The sequence below is a fragment of the Sprattus sprattus genome, assembly GCF_963457725.1.
Source record: "Sprattus sprattus genome assembly, chromosome: 7".
Taxonomy (NCBI): domain Eukaryota; kingdom Metazoa; phylum Chordata; class Actinopteri; order Clupeiformes; family Clupeidae; genus Sprattus; species Sprattus sprattus.
Genome location: NC_137926.1, coordinates 26,542,577 through 26,555,464, shown reverse-complemented (window position 1 = coordinate 26,555,464; position 12,888 = coordinate 26,542,577). Strand labels below are relative to the sequence as shown.

Below are 12,888 nucleotides of genomic sequence, written 5' to 3'. Positions count from 1 at the left end.
AACTGCGCAGCATGTTGCAACATTGGGTTTTAGGAACGCATCCGCGTTCTGTGCTGGCAGCTGCTACGTGAATGAGTGTCCTGCATTGTTTTCATTTGTGAAGTTCCCTGACTGATACATAACCTGCCCTAGCCCTAAAGGCGGCTGACAAAGGTCAGTGTGAAACTAGGTTACATTTATTTTATGGTACAGCATGTAATGATATTTAACGAGCATTGGAAAGGTGGAGGAAAAAAATCTACCAGTATCACTACGCTAGGCTAAGTAGCATGATAGCCTACTGCTTGCTAAGGATATCATTAACGTCAGCTATACAGTCTGTTATTTAGTTGTCTAGGATAAATCATGGCTTACTCATTGAGCATCTGATGACAGCCAATAACCTAAATGAATAAGGCTAATGTAATGGCAAAGCTTTTCGAAGCACATTTTTGGACTGTCTGGGTCTTTAATCATAACTGTATGTTAGCTCATTTTCTAGCTAGCTTGCTCGTTGTTTGGAGCCCATAATCGTTGTCTTAAACGTAATCGTAGACGAACGCACGTGGTAACTTCATCGTTACTTAGCAACGATACACTTATGGAGACCTGACGGCTTCATTATTTTCCCAGTATTTCCATAATTGTGTCACTGCGTTGTAACATCAACGCAATGTGAGAAGGGAACGGATAGCTAGCAATATTTATACGGCTAGTTAGCTTAGCTTCAGGCATTTTAATATGTACCATTATGTGGCCTGCTAGGTGAGCTAGCATCTCAGTGTTATGACGCCTTGGGGTACGATGGGGCAAGTCGATTTCATGACTGAGTCCAAGTCGTGCAGCATTTGAATAATACAAACGGGTTGTCCTAAATGGATTGAAATATTCACCCAGATTACTTGGCAGCAGGCGCAACCATCTGGCTTGTCATCTAACTCTTGCAGGCACTGCTGAATGTATTCACAGATAGCTACAGCATGTAGAGTTAAGTTATCTTAAATCAATCCTTGAACGTCCCCAGTGATGGCCTCAACCTCGACCTGTATAACAAAATCATAATTAGTTTGTTTTTTTCTTGAAGGAATAGTCCAAGAAGATGCGCGTTCTGAACTTTTGAATGGGGAGGGGGAGGGTTACACATATATTCCGTTGAACAGTTTCAGAATACTTATGGGTTATCCTTTGTCTTCAGCTTACTTCATAGCATGTGTTGGATTTATGTTTAAATGTTCAAGAAAATGCGGAAACCTGGACAAAGTGTTTACTTTTTTGTTCAAAACCACTAATTGGTTGCAATAACAATGTTATGCACATTGAGCACAGAAGAGGGCACTGCTGTTCTTGGTATTCAGTGCTGATATCTGGTTCAGATATTACGTGCCTGCTGGCAGGGCGGAGAGTGTGGTTCTGACACGCAGCTGCTGCCAGAGATTCCACAGCTAATCACCCCAAAAAGGAAGTTTAACTGCAGCAATCAAGTGATTGTTTCATGCTGCTACCTCCTCCATGTCAAACCACTCTAACTTAATTTGAGTTGATCTGCCAGGGCTGTTGCTCCTTAGTATTGGCACTTCTGGCAGGATCCGAAATGTCAGGGAAGTTCCCTGTCGACCAAGTGAACAAATCTGTTGGACAGACATTGACTGGCAAAAAATATTGTGCTTACAAAGCAACCTATATTAGTATTAAAATAGATTTGTTTTGGTCATAGGCCTGTCTTATCTTAGAAACAGAAGGATCTTGCTTTTCTCCATGTTCTAGCTTTCTTTTTCCCATAGTATTGAATGACTGGATAAGGAGCCATAGTGTGTGCTTGAGTCTTTGAGTGGAGATCTAGGGGTCAGAGGTGAGAACACGATGACAATGGTTTGAGTTGTATTTGCTTGTGGTCTTGGCTGTTTAAGACCTGAAACAAAACCCCTGACCCTGACTAAGGCAAAGAATTGTCCCTGCAGCCGTTCACACAGGGGTCCAATTTTTCTCAACCAGGGGCCACGATGTTGAATTCACTATGTGAATCTCGTTCATGGACCACAGACTTTGCCACTGCTTTTGTTTGAAAACAAACAGTGTGTTTCATTCAGTCTGGTCTTTCATTCGGCGTGCCTGTTGTAGCGGTGCTACTAGCCTCTGTTGCGTCTGCTTGTGTTCAGGACGTGTACAAAGCCACCCCAGTTCTTGGCTGTAGCCAGGCTACGGTGACCCGGGAGGAAATGTGGCCCCGGCTGTGCTCTGGAGGGGAACTCTGTGTTTTTCCACCAGTGCTGAATGTAAAACTTTTACTGCCATCAGGGCTCTCGACAGCATTTGTTTGTCAGAGGAAACACTAGCTGGTGGAGCACAGTGGAGGAAGAGGGAAGAATGGTTTAGGGGGTTCACAGTGGGATTCAAAAAAGAAAAGACAGAGGCCTCTTGCTCCGTTTGAGGAAAATCAGCAGCTAGAAAAGAGTGGCAATTTTTGTGTCAAAATCAAACTACGTAGAGAATGATCCCAGAGAGAGCTAGAGCCAGAAGTCATGTGTCAGAATTTGATGGGCTCTAGTTTTCTCATTTCATTGTATGACAAAGCCATCTGTCATTGCGTTCTATTTTGGGGACTGACTTTAAAACCCTCCCTTGGATGGTTTCCAAGCAATAGGCTAATACTCATTTTATCAACAAACAATGTCCTTTCCTTTTCTCCCAAACAATAAATACATCATCAGATTAGATGAAAACACTAGGATGTGTTGGCACGTAGATTATTTCATCCCCTGATGATGTAAAATGATAGACTTTTATTGTGTTAATGTATTGTTGTCAGTAACTAGCTACACAAGTATTATAACAAGCACACACTGTATCTGCATGCTGACTGCTTTCTCAGTAAATCACAGATACTTTATGTGTCAGTACCAAAGATGTGTCTTACACCTGGCACCCATTAACCTATCCCTCTGGCTTCACAGTAAAGACTATTCCATACAGGTTAAGACTAACAGCATGTCCATGAATCCTCAACATCTGGGTCTTATCTCCGACATTGTCAGTATGGCCTTTATTTCTGACATATATTTGATGCATAGCCTAGAACATTTCACTCAAAACCCATGCTAGTGGATTTACTAACACACACCTACACACTCATTCATTTCATACCCTCACCAGCCATTTGTGCCCAGCAGGACTTGTCTGGTCTTGTGGAAAGAGAAGGAGGTCATGGAGGAGCAGACTGGCTCGCCTGGTGCCAACACAGATAACAGCAGCCAGAGAAATGGAGAGGAGGTAAAATATTGGATTAGGGTTTTTACCTCGAGCATTAGTGTACACCTGTATTGTTCTGTCGGTTGTCCCTGCGGTAGAGACTTTTCTACATTGACCAATGTCCCACTGAATATGTTGCCTGAGAGTAATGGCACCCATTTTTCTGTGTGCCATGATTGCCCTTTTTTGGTACTGTCAGTTTCTGCTAAGAGGCAGGATAATGAGAGTCATCCAATTATTGCATGGATGATTCTTTACTATAGAAAGTGGTGCTTAACACAGCTTTTTTATAGATGGTAGGAGGTTCTAGGTGTCTTGAGGGACTCTAAGGGCTGCTTGTCTGGTTCCGCATAGAAGCAGAGACGCGCAAGCTGGACAAAAGGACGGAAGCGGAAGAAGCCTGTGAAGGACCACAATGCACCCAAGGCCCCCCTGACGGGCTACGTGCGCTTCATGAATGACCGTCGCGAGGACCTTAGGGCGGAGAGGCCCGACGTGCCGTTCCCAGAGATCACCCGGATGCTGGGCAACGAGTGGAGCAAGCTGCCGCCGGATGACAAGCAGGTAGGGTGGCTCAGACGGCCGCACGGCTAGCCTCCTCTAATTTTATTCTTTCTACGCTGCAGAAAGAAAACTTTTATCCATTTTTTTTCTTTTTTTATCCCATTTCTATTGCCTCTCTCTTGTTTGAGGAGGAGTTTGACTGGTAGTAGTGCTGCATAATCTAATTCCGGTGAAAATATCCGCTTCAGGTAAACATGCCTAAATGACTCAAATGTTGGAAATCATTATTGCTGTTTTTAGAGCAGTGGCCTGTAAGAGCTTAAATGAAATAATTGTCTGAAATTTTCCCCTGACCTCAGATGAATGAGCCGATAAAGAGATGCCATTAGATTGCCAACTGCAATGAAGGGCAGTTTGAGTTCAATTTTGAGCGACCAATGAGCGACAGGATTTTTTCTTTTGATCTGCTGGCCAAATCCTGACTGCTAAATTGAATTTCCTCATTTTCATGTGAGCACTGTGGTCGGATTAGATCATGGAAAAAAATACAGCTTTTCTTGTTTATCACTTAACCGGACACATTTTATCTCAGGTATATTTGATCCAGTAAACCCTGGGAAAGCCAAGAATAGCGCAAGCCCTGACAAAAGCATTCACATAAATTCCTCTGGAGTGCACCTTGTGAAAGGAGAGCTATTGAATGAAACAAATTGCCTAAGAGCAGGTTATTCTTCTTAACCCCTAGGGGCCAATGGTGTTAAGTTGTATTTACGTGATAAGATCATTAGGTCTGTTGTGTAAACCAAGCAGGCTGTGAATAATGCCCAGGCTATCCGTCATGTTTTTATACATTTTTCTATCGCTCTATACAGCCTTCCTTCCATCTAACACACACATACACTTACAAACACACACAGCCTCGCTCACTCACTCTTTGTGTTGGTAGCGCTATCTGGACGAAGCAGAGAAGGATAAGGAGCGCTACATGCGAGATCTGGAGAAGTACCAGAAGACAGATGCCTACAAGCACTACACCAGGAAGATGCAGGAGAAACAGAAGGGCAAGAGGCACAGGGGAGGTACGGTGGCCCTCATGTCCTAATCCCTCACACTCCACCCTATTGGAAATAATAACAAAAGGTCTTTGATGTTAAATTAACAAATGCTGTGCTATGCAATACTGAGTCTTATAACAGTGGCAGCTTTAGCCTTATTAGAGGATAAGGCAGAATTGCTGTAAAATGGAACGTGTATTAAGAGACGATGCGATTCTTTTGTTCCATGATGGTAACCGTTTCAGATTTCCAAAAGCTATCTGCCTGGAAGTCATGCATTTGCCTGTTTTCTTGCAAGTGCTTATCACACTGGTCTTCTTGACAGCAGGAGTATTCCAGAGAAAACTGGCCGAGCAGTCAGGATGGGATGGGGATCATCCGTACATCAGCCAGGTGTATAAAGTTCCGACATGATGTGGTTGATCAGGCTAACATATTAGCACAAGTTGCAGCGAGAGTCTTTTTCCCCAATGTAAGGGGAGCAATTGACTGCACACACATTGTCAGAGGTAGAATTTGACCTGGTTAATACAAAAGCGTTCTCATTCCATCAACGTGCTTATTATCTGTCATGCAGAAAAGCGACTGACTAATATAGTGTCAAGTTGGCCTGGTTCAACTCATAATTCATTGATCGTAAGTTGACGGGGTGGCTTCTTTGGGAATTTTGTACTTAATTTGTGCAATTACTTTGAACTGCCCATCAAGACACTATGGGTACCCGGTTAAAACTGAACACGGCTGGATTAGGCCTATTTATATTCATTAGCATATTAAAACTCCACCAAAGGATGGAGTGTGGTGCCCATGCATTTGAAGCTCAATTTCTCATGGAATGGGATGTACAAAGACAAAGTGCATGGTATCTTGCTTCGCAGGTCCGTGTGTACGCTATGTTTTAGTATGAACTCTACACAAGGCTTTGTACACTAGGCCCCTGGTCTACATTTTGTGGCTCCTTGGCTAAAATATCCCCTTTGACTTGCCAGCCAGATAACGTTTACATGATTCATTCCCAATCACTTCAAGATGTACTGAAGGTTGTGCTTTACAGTAGAGGCATGAATCACCCAGAACCTCCCTTTTATGCTTTCCTCCTTCACAGATGTCGGCCGCCAGGTAGCCAACGAGTCTCTTCATGAGGTAAGCGACTGTACTTCTCTGCCCTGCCCCATAAAGAAAAAGAGCAGGGGGCCTTAAAGTGTCTGGATCAATCCAGCATTCGGGTCCATCCTTTGAAATCTTTCCCAGCCCCTCAATGCTTGCTACAAATTAAGCTTCTAATTGCAGCAGCACTAAACGCTGGATTAAGCAGCCCTGGCACAGTGTCTCTTTGAGTCCTCTGCTGTTAAACTGCTGTTTGGAGCATAAGTCATTTTTATGGAGTCCAGCAATGTGATTAAGGATCCTCAGCTTCAATCTGTCAGCAGTTTATGTAACGCAGGGTGGCTCCATACAAGCGTCTCCTGGCACACAGCTATACGTACTTATGTGCAAATGTTTCCTTAGGAGCAAAGGGCCTGTCATGCAAGTCATCTGTTAGGTTTGTGAGAAATCTCTCTCTTTCTTTCTTTCTTTCTTTTTTCCCCTCTATCACTCTCTGTCTCTGTTTGAGCAGATGTCAGCTTCATTCTTGCCCTCTAAAGAAGATGAATTGCCTCAGAGTTGTGATATTGGTCCCTTTTACCTCACAGTTCGCCATTAGAGAGTGGGATATAGCCAGGAAGTGTGGCAGTGTTTGGATTGAACTCAACAGAGGGGTTATTTCCATCTGTGGAGACATCAGGGTGAAGTTGTCAGTGATATACGGTCTTAGTCAGGAACAATAGTGTGCAATTTCGCTGTGAAGTATGGGACAGGCTCCCTCAGCAAGATAAAGCTTTTGGCATTTTGAACGTTTTCCCCCTCCTCTCAGCTCTTTCTGTTGCCCATAGCTATCTGTATGTGACACTGGCAGTCTGGCATTGTTCACGGCAATCACATTTCTCATCATCTTTCTGCTTTCTTCCCCTCGATTTTTCTTCATTACTGTCTTCATTTCTCCCCCTCTGTTCCCCCCTCACTCTTCCTACCTCCACCCCCCCTTCCAGAAAGATGCTGAAGGCAAGGACAGGTCTGTGTTTGATATCCCCATCTTCACAGAGGAGTTTCTCAACCACAGCAAATGTAAGCACCTGAGCACACACACACACTCAAACACACACACACTCACACACACACACACTCACACACACATACTCACAAACAAACAAACACACCCCCCAAAAGAACTGACGCCTCCACACCGAATGTTGTTCTCTTTCACCTCCTGTGAAAACTGGAGTCATCTTCACTGGTGAGATGTTCTGACATGTTCTTCTGTGGCTATCCTCTCCTCTCCCTCGGGGGTCACCTCAGCGCGCGAGGCGGAGATGAGGCAGCTACGCAAGACCAACATGGAGTTCGAGGAGCGCAACGCGGCGCTGCAGAAGCACGTGGAGAGCATGCGCAGCGCGGTGGAGCGGCTGGAGGGCGACCTGATGCAGGAGCGTGGTCGCAGCGGCCAACTGCAGCAGCACCTGGAGACGCTACGGCAGGCACTCACCAGCAGCTTCTCCTCTGTGCCCCTGCCAGGTAAACACACATTTAAACATTCACACACACATACACACACACACACACAAACATACATACACGCACATACATACACATACATATTCAGTCTTTCACCTACCCAAATGTCACAAAAAAGTCAAATTCGCTTCTTAATAGTGTTGGCACATGCACACGCAGAAATGTCCACTTTCTCAAGCATGTGCAGTGTGTCTCTGTGTGTGTGTTTGTGTGTGTGTGTGTGTGTGCGTGCTCGGACACACTGTACTGTAGCTAGACCGGCTGGTTGGCACCGGGCCTGCCCTGCTGTCCTGTACAGATGTGTGGTCTGTGCCTAAGGCTGTTGAGCTTCTCTTGCACATCTGCTGCACTGAGGTAGAGCTGGAGGGAGAGAGGGGCGGTCTGACAGGGATAGGAAGGACATCTTTTATTTATGATAACCCACTGCAGTCCTCACTGCTAGCTAAACTGGTGTTACTAGCGTCAAAGGTAGATAGGTAGAGAGAATTGGTTATTTTCTTTTTTTCTTTGTCTGACTTTGAACTTGTGCAGATGGAGGACATTGCTGTATCTCCGGGGTTTGTTCGAATGTAATGTTAACCTTTTCTGAACAATTTGGCTTTTGCACTTTGGTCTCCTTTATTTAAAGATCGGAGATGTACGTCCAGCGCCTTCAGAAGCCCCACAGGGTCATTTCCTTCTTTCTATCTCCTTCTCACGACACAGTCTACAGATTGTTGAGCTGCACCATTTAGATCAGAATCCTACTGCTCACCCCATATTGCGCATCAGCAGAAAGGGCCCATAGACACACACTGCTCCATCACCAAGTAATGTTAGACATAAAGATGAAATTCAGTCATGCTGCATTCTCCCAGGCATGGGGCACAGGCGGCTTTCATAAACCTCTGCATCGCTCTCATAAGTTCTCATAAATTTCATATCCCTTGGCCCCTGTGTCACCCCAAATCTTCTCTGCATCCTCAGGCAGTGGAGAGATGCCCACGCTGGACACCATCGACACCTACATGAAAAAGCTGCACAGCCTCATTTTGACCAACCCCCTGGAGCACGAAAGCCAGATCAACACCGTCAGAGAGGTGGTGAACCTCCTGGAGAGGTTAGTCCAGCCGTAGAGGGGACATATACACACGGCATTCCCTATTTCTAACGTTAATTCTTTATTGAGCCCTTCTGACAGTGTTTCAAAAACCTTTTTGTTATTATTAACTTGTCATTTGTACCACTGAACAGTATCGGGCATCATATATTAGAGCTGCTTTTGAGAACTTTCACTGTCTGGTATTACTTTCTGCTGCAGACACAGACCAGATGCTCTGAGAAAACAAAACGGTCTCCTAGGCTATTAAGATTATAACACAGTCTGTTCGAATTAACCAGTAGGAAAACATGCAAAAAAGAAACATATCTATGCCTGCCAGTTATTTTGTGCATGCACAGCTGACTGAAGAGAAGGGCTGTCGTCTTGTAGTAGGTCTTTGTCTGTAGGCAGTTAAGAGATCCTGACATTGCCTATAGCATATTAAAGGCTAGTTTAAAAACAACATTGCTGTTGAGTGCTACTAAGTTTATGACGAAGTGAGGAAAATCTCTTACTGATGCTCACATGACTGAACCAAACTGGCTGCAGGTAACTGAAGTTTCCTCATCAGAAGCTGTGGAGAGGTGATCCTGAGGCTGAGCATCCAGGGGTCCTCATCCGACTCGTCTGCTCAGACACCGCCGCCAAGAAGTCCATTTTTAGTCCTGTGAGGACACACTGCCCATTTTATGTCACTTTTTTAGCATCTCGTGCCACAAGTGGAACTGTGACTCAATATTTATTTCTTTTATACACTTAGATTTTTGTTATTGTTATTTTTCCCTTTTTTATTCCTCTTTGCCATTCCAGGGACAGCAGGAAGCCGTAAACCCAGAGCTACTGTGGTAGGTTTTTGTCTTCAGTCCAAATAAGCAGCTGACTGAAGTTGGTCAACTTCGTTTAATTTGTCCCAAACCATGCACACGTTGTTGGTAAAATGTCCATAAATACATGGTTTTGAAAAATTGTATTGTCAAGGTCGGTCAGATTTTTGTTTCTTTAATGTACATTCTGATAAAAAATGACTTTGTAGCTTGCCGTCACAAAATTGCCAAGTGTTACAAAATGTTATGTCTAATAAAGTGCATTTACAGTAATGGCTGCATTTCTTGTTAAGCTTTGATTCTACAAGAGAATATTTCACAAGGCTGCTTCCCATCATGATGTTTCTTGGCCAGGGTTGTGGTTTTATTTAAGTTTCTATGTCCTTTCAGGAGTAAAAATCAAAGAAAGTCATGCAAGGTGCGCAGGGAACAGCTGTAACCTCAGAATCACTGTTTCCTGTTGATGGTACTTTTGTTCTGTCATGTTAATTGCAACAGGTGTGGTTTGTATTATAACTGTGGATGGTGAAAGCTTTTGTCTGAGACACTGACTCATACGGGAATGATCACGTTGTATTTTCAAGCATGGAGGGCATGCTGGCAGTCAGATGAGCTTTGCACATGTGGAGCTTAGAGCCCCATTGTTTCAGAGCGAATGGTGGAAAAAGAGCCCAAGGGCATTTATTAGAGGGCTCAGTATGACAGTGCCAAACCAAGCAGAAGAGAGATCTCTATTGTGCTGTCACACAACAGGAGTGTTCTTAGCCATGTGTTTAACGCAACCATTTCTATTCCACAGCAGACTGCCAATTCAGCCCATAACTTTGCAGTCCCCCATGGAGGGAGGCCTTGAGCAGGCAGATTTTTCTAAATGGTTCACCCGTTGAAAACGCCAAGAAATTATTTTGCGTACCATCTTGTGGTGTGCACTTTGTACTTCAACAGTGTTTTATTTCCATTCCAAGATGCTCAATGTTTTAATTTCATATTGCAGATTTTGGCACCTTTCATTGGTTTGACTGGCTGCTTTATGTCAAACATCTTGTGCTTTACTTCAAAGGTTTTTGCAAGATTACACCACAATACAGGCTGTAGAAAATCATCATCTTAGCATTTTTTAACTGACACAGCTTTAGGCCAAACTTCAGATATTTTTGTCTTTAGTGTGTGTGTGTGTGTGTGTGTGTGTGCGTGTTTCGGGGGAGGGGGGGAGTCTTCTGATGCCCATTTCCTGTCTCCCAGCTGGAGCATCCTGCCTGTGAAAGCTCCACGTGTTGGAACAGACCCAGCAGCCAGCTCACAGGTGTCCAACTTCCCAGTCTTTTTCTTCCTCCTTTTTATCAGTCAGTTCCCCTGCCAAGTAGAACGAGTGTTGCCCAGTTATATAGTTCAAATGGTGGAGTTTCCAACTTGATGTATGAGTTTCATGGTCAAGGCCTCCACTCTTACAGCTACAAGTGTTTATGGTAAAGGATAAATGGAATCCATACCATGGCCAAATCATTTCTGGAAAATAGAAAACATGCCCCTGCCAGGGAGGTGGGTGAAGGCTGTATCCAAATTCATGATATCATGCTTCCACCACCTCTCAACCTCATGCCCCCCTTATGTATGGCTGGGTCAGCTACTTTTCCCCAGCTTCCTGAGCAGGATAAGGGGGCTGTGCAAAGGGGACAATGGATGTGGTGGGCAGAGTCCCACATCTGAGGAAAATAAGCCATTTCCATAAAGAGGGCCATGGAGGAATGTAGGATGTAAGTGAGTGAGTCAGGAGTCAGGAGTCATGCGCTGAGTTGGACTCACATCCTTCTCCCTTGAGCTGGCACAGATATCTGTTTGGGGCTTCTCTTTTTTTTTTTTACCAGAGTCCAAAAATAACCTGTTGCCTAACTGGACAACATTGAGCTTACAGAACACAAGTTTAATATTTAAATTAGTAAGTAAGATATTCAAATCAATCTTGTGAAATGTTTTTTTTTCCCCTTTTAGGTGTCATTGATTAGAAACTGGCATGAAGTGACTGCCACAGTTGACAAAAATCTATTAGGTTTCAAGCAAAAGAAAAAGAATTGCCCTCGATTTCAGCTGTTTCACTTAAGAGTATTATACAGATTCACTGACGTATGGCTAAATTATGCATTGTTTTCTTTCTGGGGAAAGCCACTCAGTCTTTTGTCACTTTGTCCTGTGCACTGCATTCTCACCTTCTGAGTCAACATTTCCCTTTCATCTGTTGAGATTAAAATCTTAGTTGGTTTCATTGTTAGTATTATGTTTAACATAATTTGATTGCATTTGTATGCGATGATAGTTTATGATCGCTTCTCTCGTCTGTTTTCTTAGAAAAGTTCAAGCTAAGACAGGGGAACTTTATTGTCCTTATTTCCTGGGAGAACTGAGTAGACACCATTACATACTGAGTACAAGTATGTGTTTATTACCAAGTTTTATTTAGCATTGTGTAAGCATTTTGGTTTAGCCAAATAGAAAAGCATGTCCGTCAGACTTGCCATCAGACAATCCTTATAAAGCTTCTTAAATTAGTAATATTTGGTCGTTTAGTTATTTGAGTGATTCATGTTGGGGAAAGTTATGCTCACGCTGGTGTAATGTTGTACGGATACATGTGTTTTTCTCCTTAATGATAATACATATCGAAATCAAAAAAGAGTATAATACCAGTAGTGCATATGTGTCAAACTCAAGGCCCGGGGGCCTGATCAGGCCATTGAATCTGGCCCTCCAGCTCCTCAGAATGTTGCAAAAAGTTCCATTGATTTAAATGAGCAACGGTGACATTTTATTTGGTTTGCCTAATTTTCCCTCAGGATTAATAAAGCATCCATCTGTTCTGTTTATCTATCAGAGCTTGTCTGCCGCGGCCGCTGGTATGTCGAAAACACCACAAATACTGCAAGTCCCACAATGCACTGTCACCGCATTGGTAGACCACGACTATTTAGGGAGCGCTTGCCCCACTGCCCGGCCCTCGACTTACACCCATTGACACCCCTGCTAGTGACACCTGTAATAAAAACTCCCTCTTGTGGAGACACTCCATAATTGATTATTCTGAAAAGTAGAACCAATAGACTTCTTCAGGGTCATGGTATGTCTTACTTGTATTGATCAACACATCAAGGTGAAGGTTTACATTTGTTATATCCTCTAGACTCCCTCAGGACTTGTATTGGTGAACACATCAAGGTTAAGGTTTCCAACTCTTAAATCCATGTAGCCTACTGAAAGACGAAAAGGTTTAACCTATAGAATAGTTAGGGTTTCATATTTCTTAGAATAAAAAGCCTTATGCCTAGATGGGGCCACTGAGTGCAAGCCAGGTTTCAAGCCCTTGATGTAGCTGTCTTGTCCTTGATCTGCCATCATCTCCACTCTCCCTTCCCAGCCTGGGAAAACCTTGGCCCTGATGGCTGGTGAAGGGGAAACAATGTCTGGAATGTGTAAAGACATGAGTCACTCCCCCACATCGTTATTGACTGCTGACCCACCTCACTGATCCCCCCCACCACCACCCCACCCACCCTTCCTGAGGACAAGGGCCAAAAGAAACTGGGATCAGAGGGGA

At 43.8% G+C, this 12,888-nt stretch overlaps 1 protein-coding gene across 2 annotated transcripts; it reads left to right on the top strand.

Moving 5' to 3' along the window:
* The first annotated feature begins 66 nt into the window (after positions 1 to 66).
* On the top strand, positions 67 to 9,525 carry hmg20a (high mobility group 20A). Of its 2 annotated transcripts, none has more exons than XM_080842535.1 (9): positions 67 to 153; positions 3,147 to 3,246; positions 3,580 to 3,789; positions 4,676 to 4,808; positions 5,890 to 5,927; positions 6,875 to 6,950; positions 7,182 to 7,397; positions 8,364 to 8,496; positions 9,050 to 9,525. In XM_080842535.1, exons 2-9 carry the CDS (start codon positions 3,181 to 3,183, stop codon positions 9,147 to 9,149), a joined length of 972 nt encoding a protein of 323 aa, XP_080698661.1. In that variant the 5' UTR covers positions 67 to 153; positions 3,147 to 3,180; the 3' UTR covers positions 9,150 to 9,525. The 2 variants fall into 2 exon arrangements, with proteins under 2 accessions (XP_080698661.1, XP_080698662.1); XM_080842536.1 differs by having other exon boundaries at positions 85 to 153; positions 3,130 to 3,246.
* Positions 9,526 to 12,888: the final 3,363 nt, after the last annotated feature.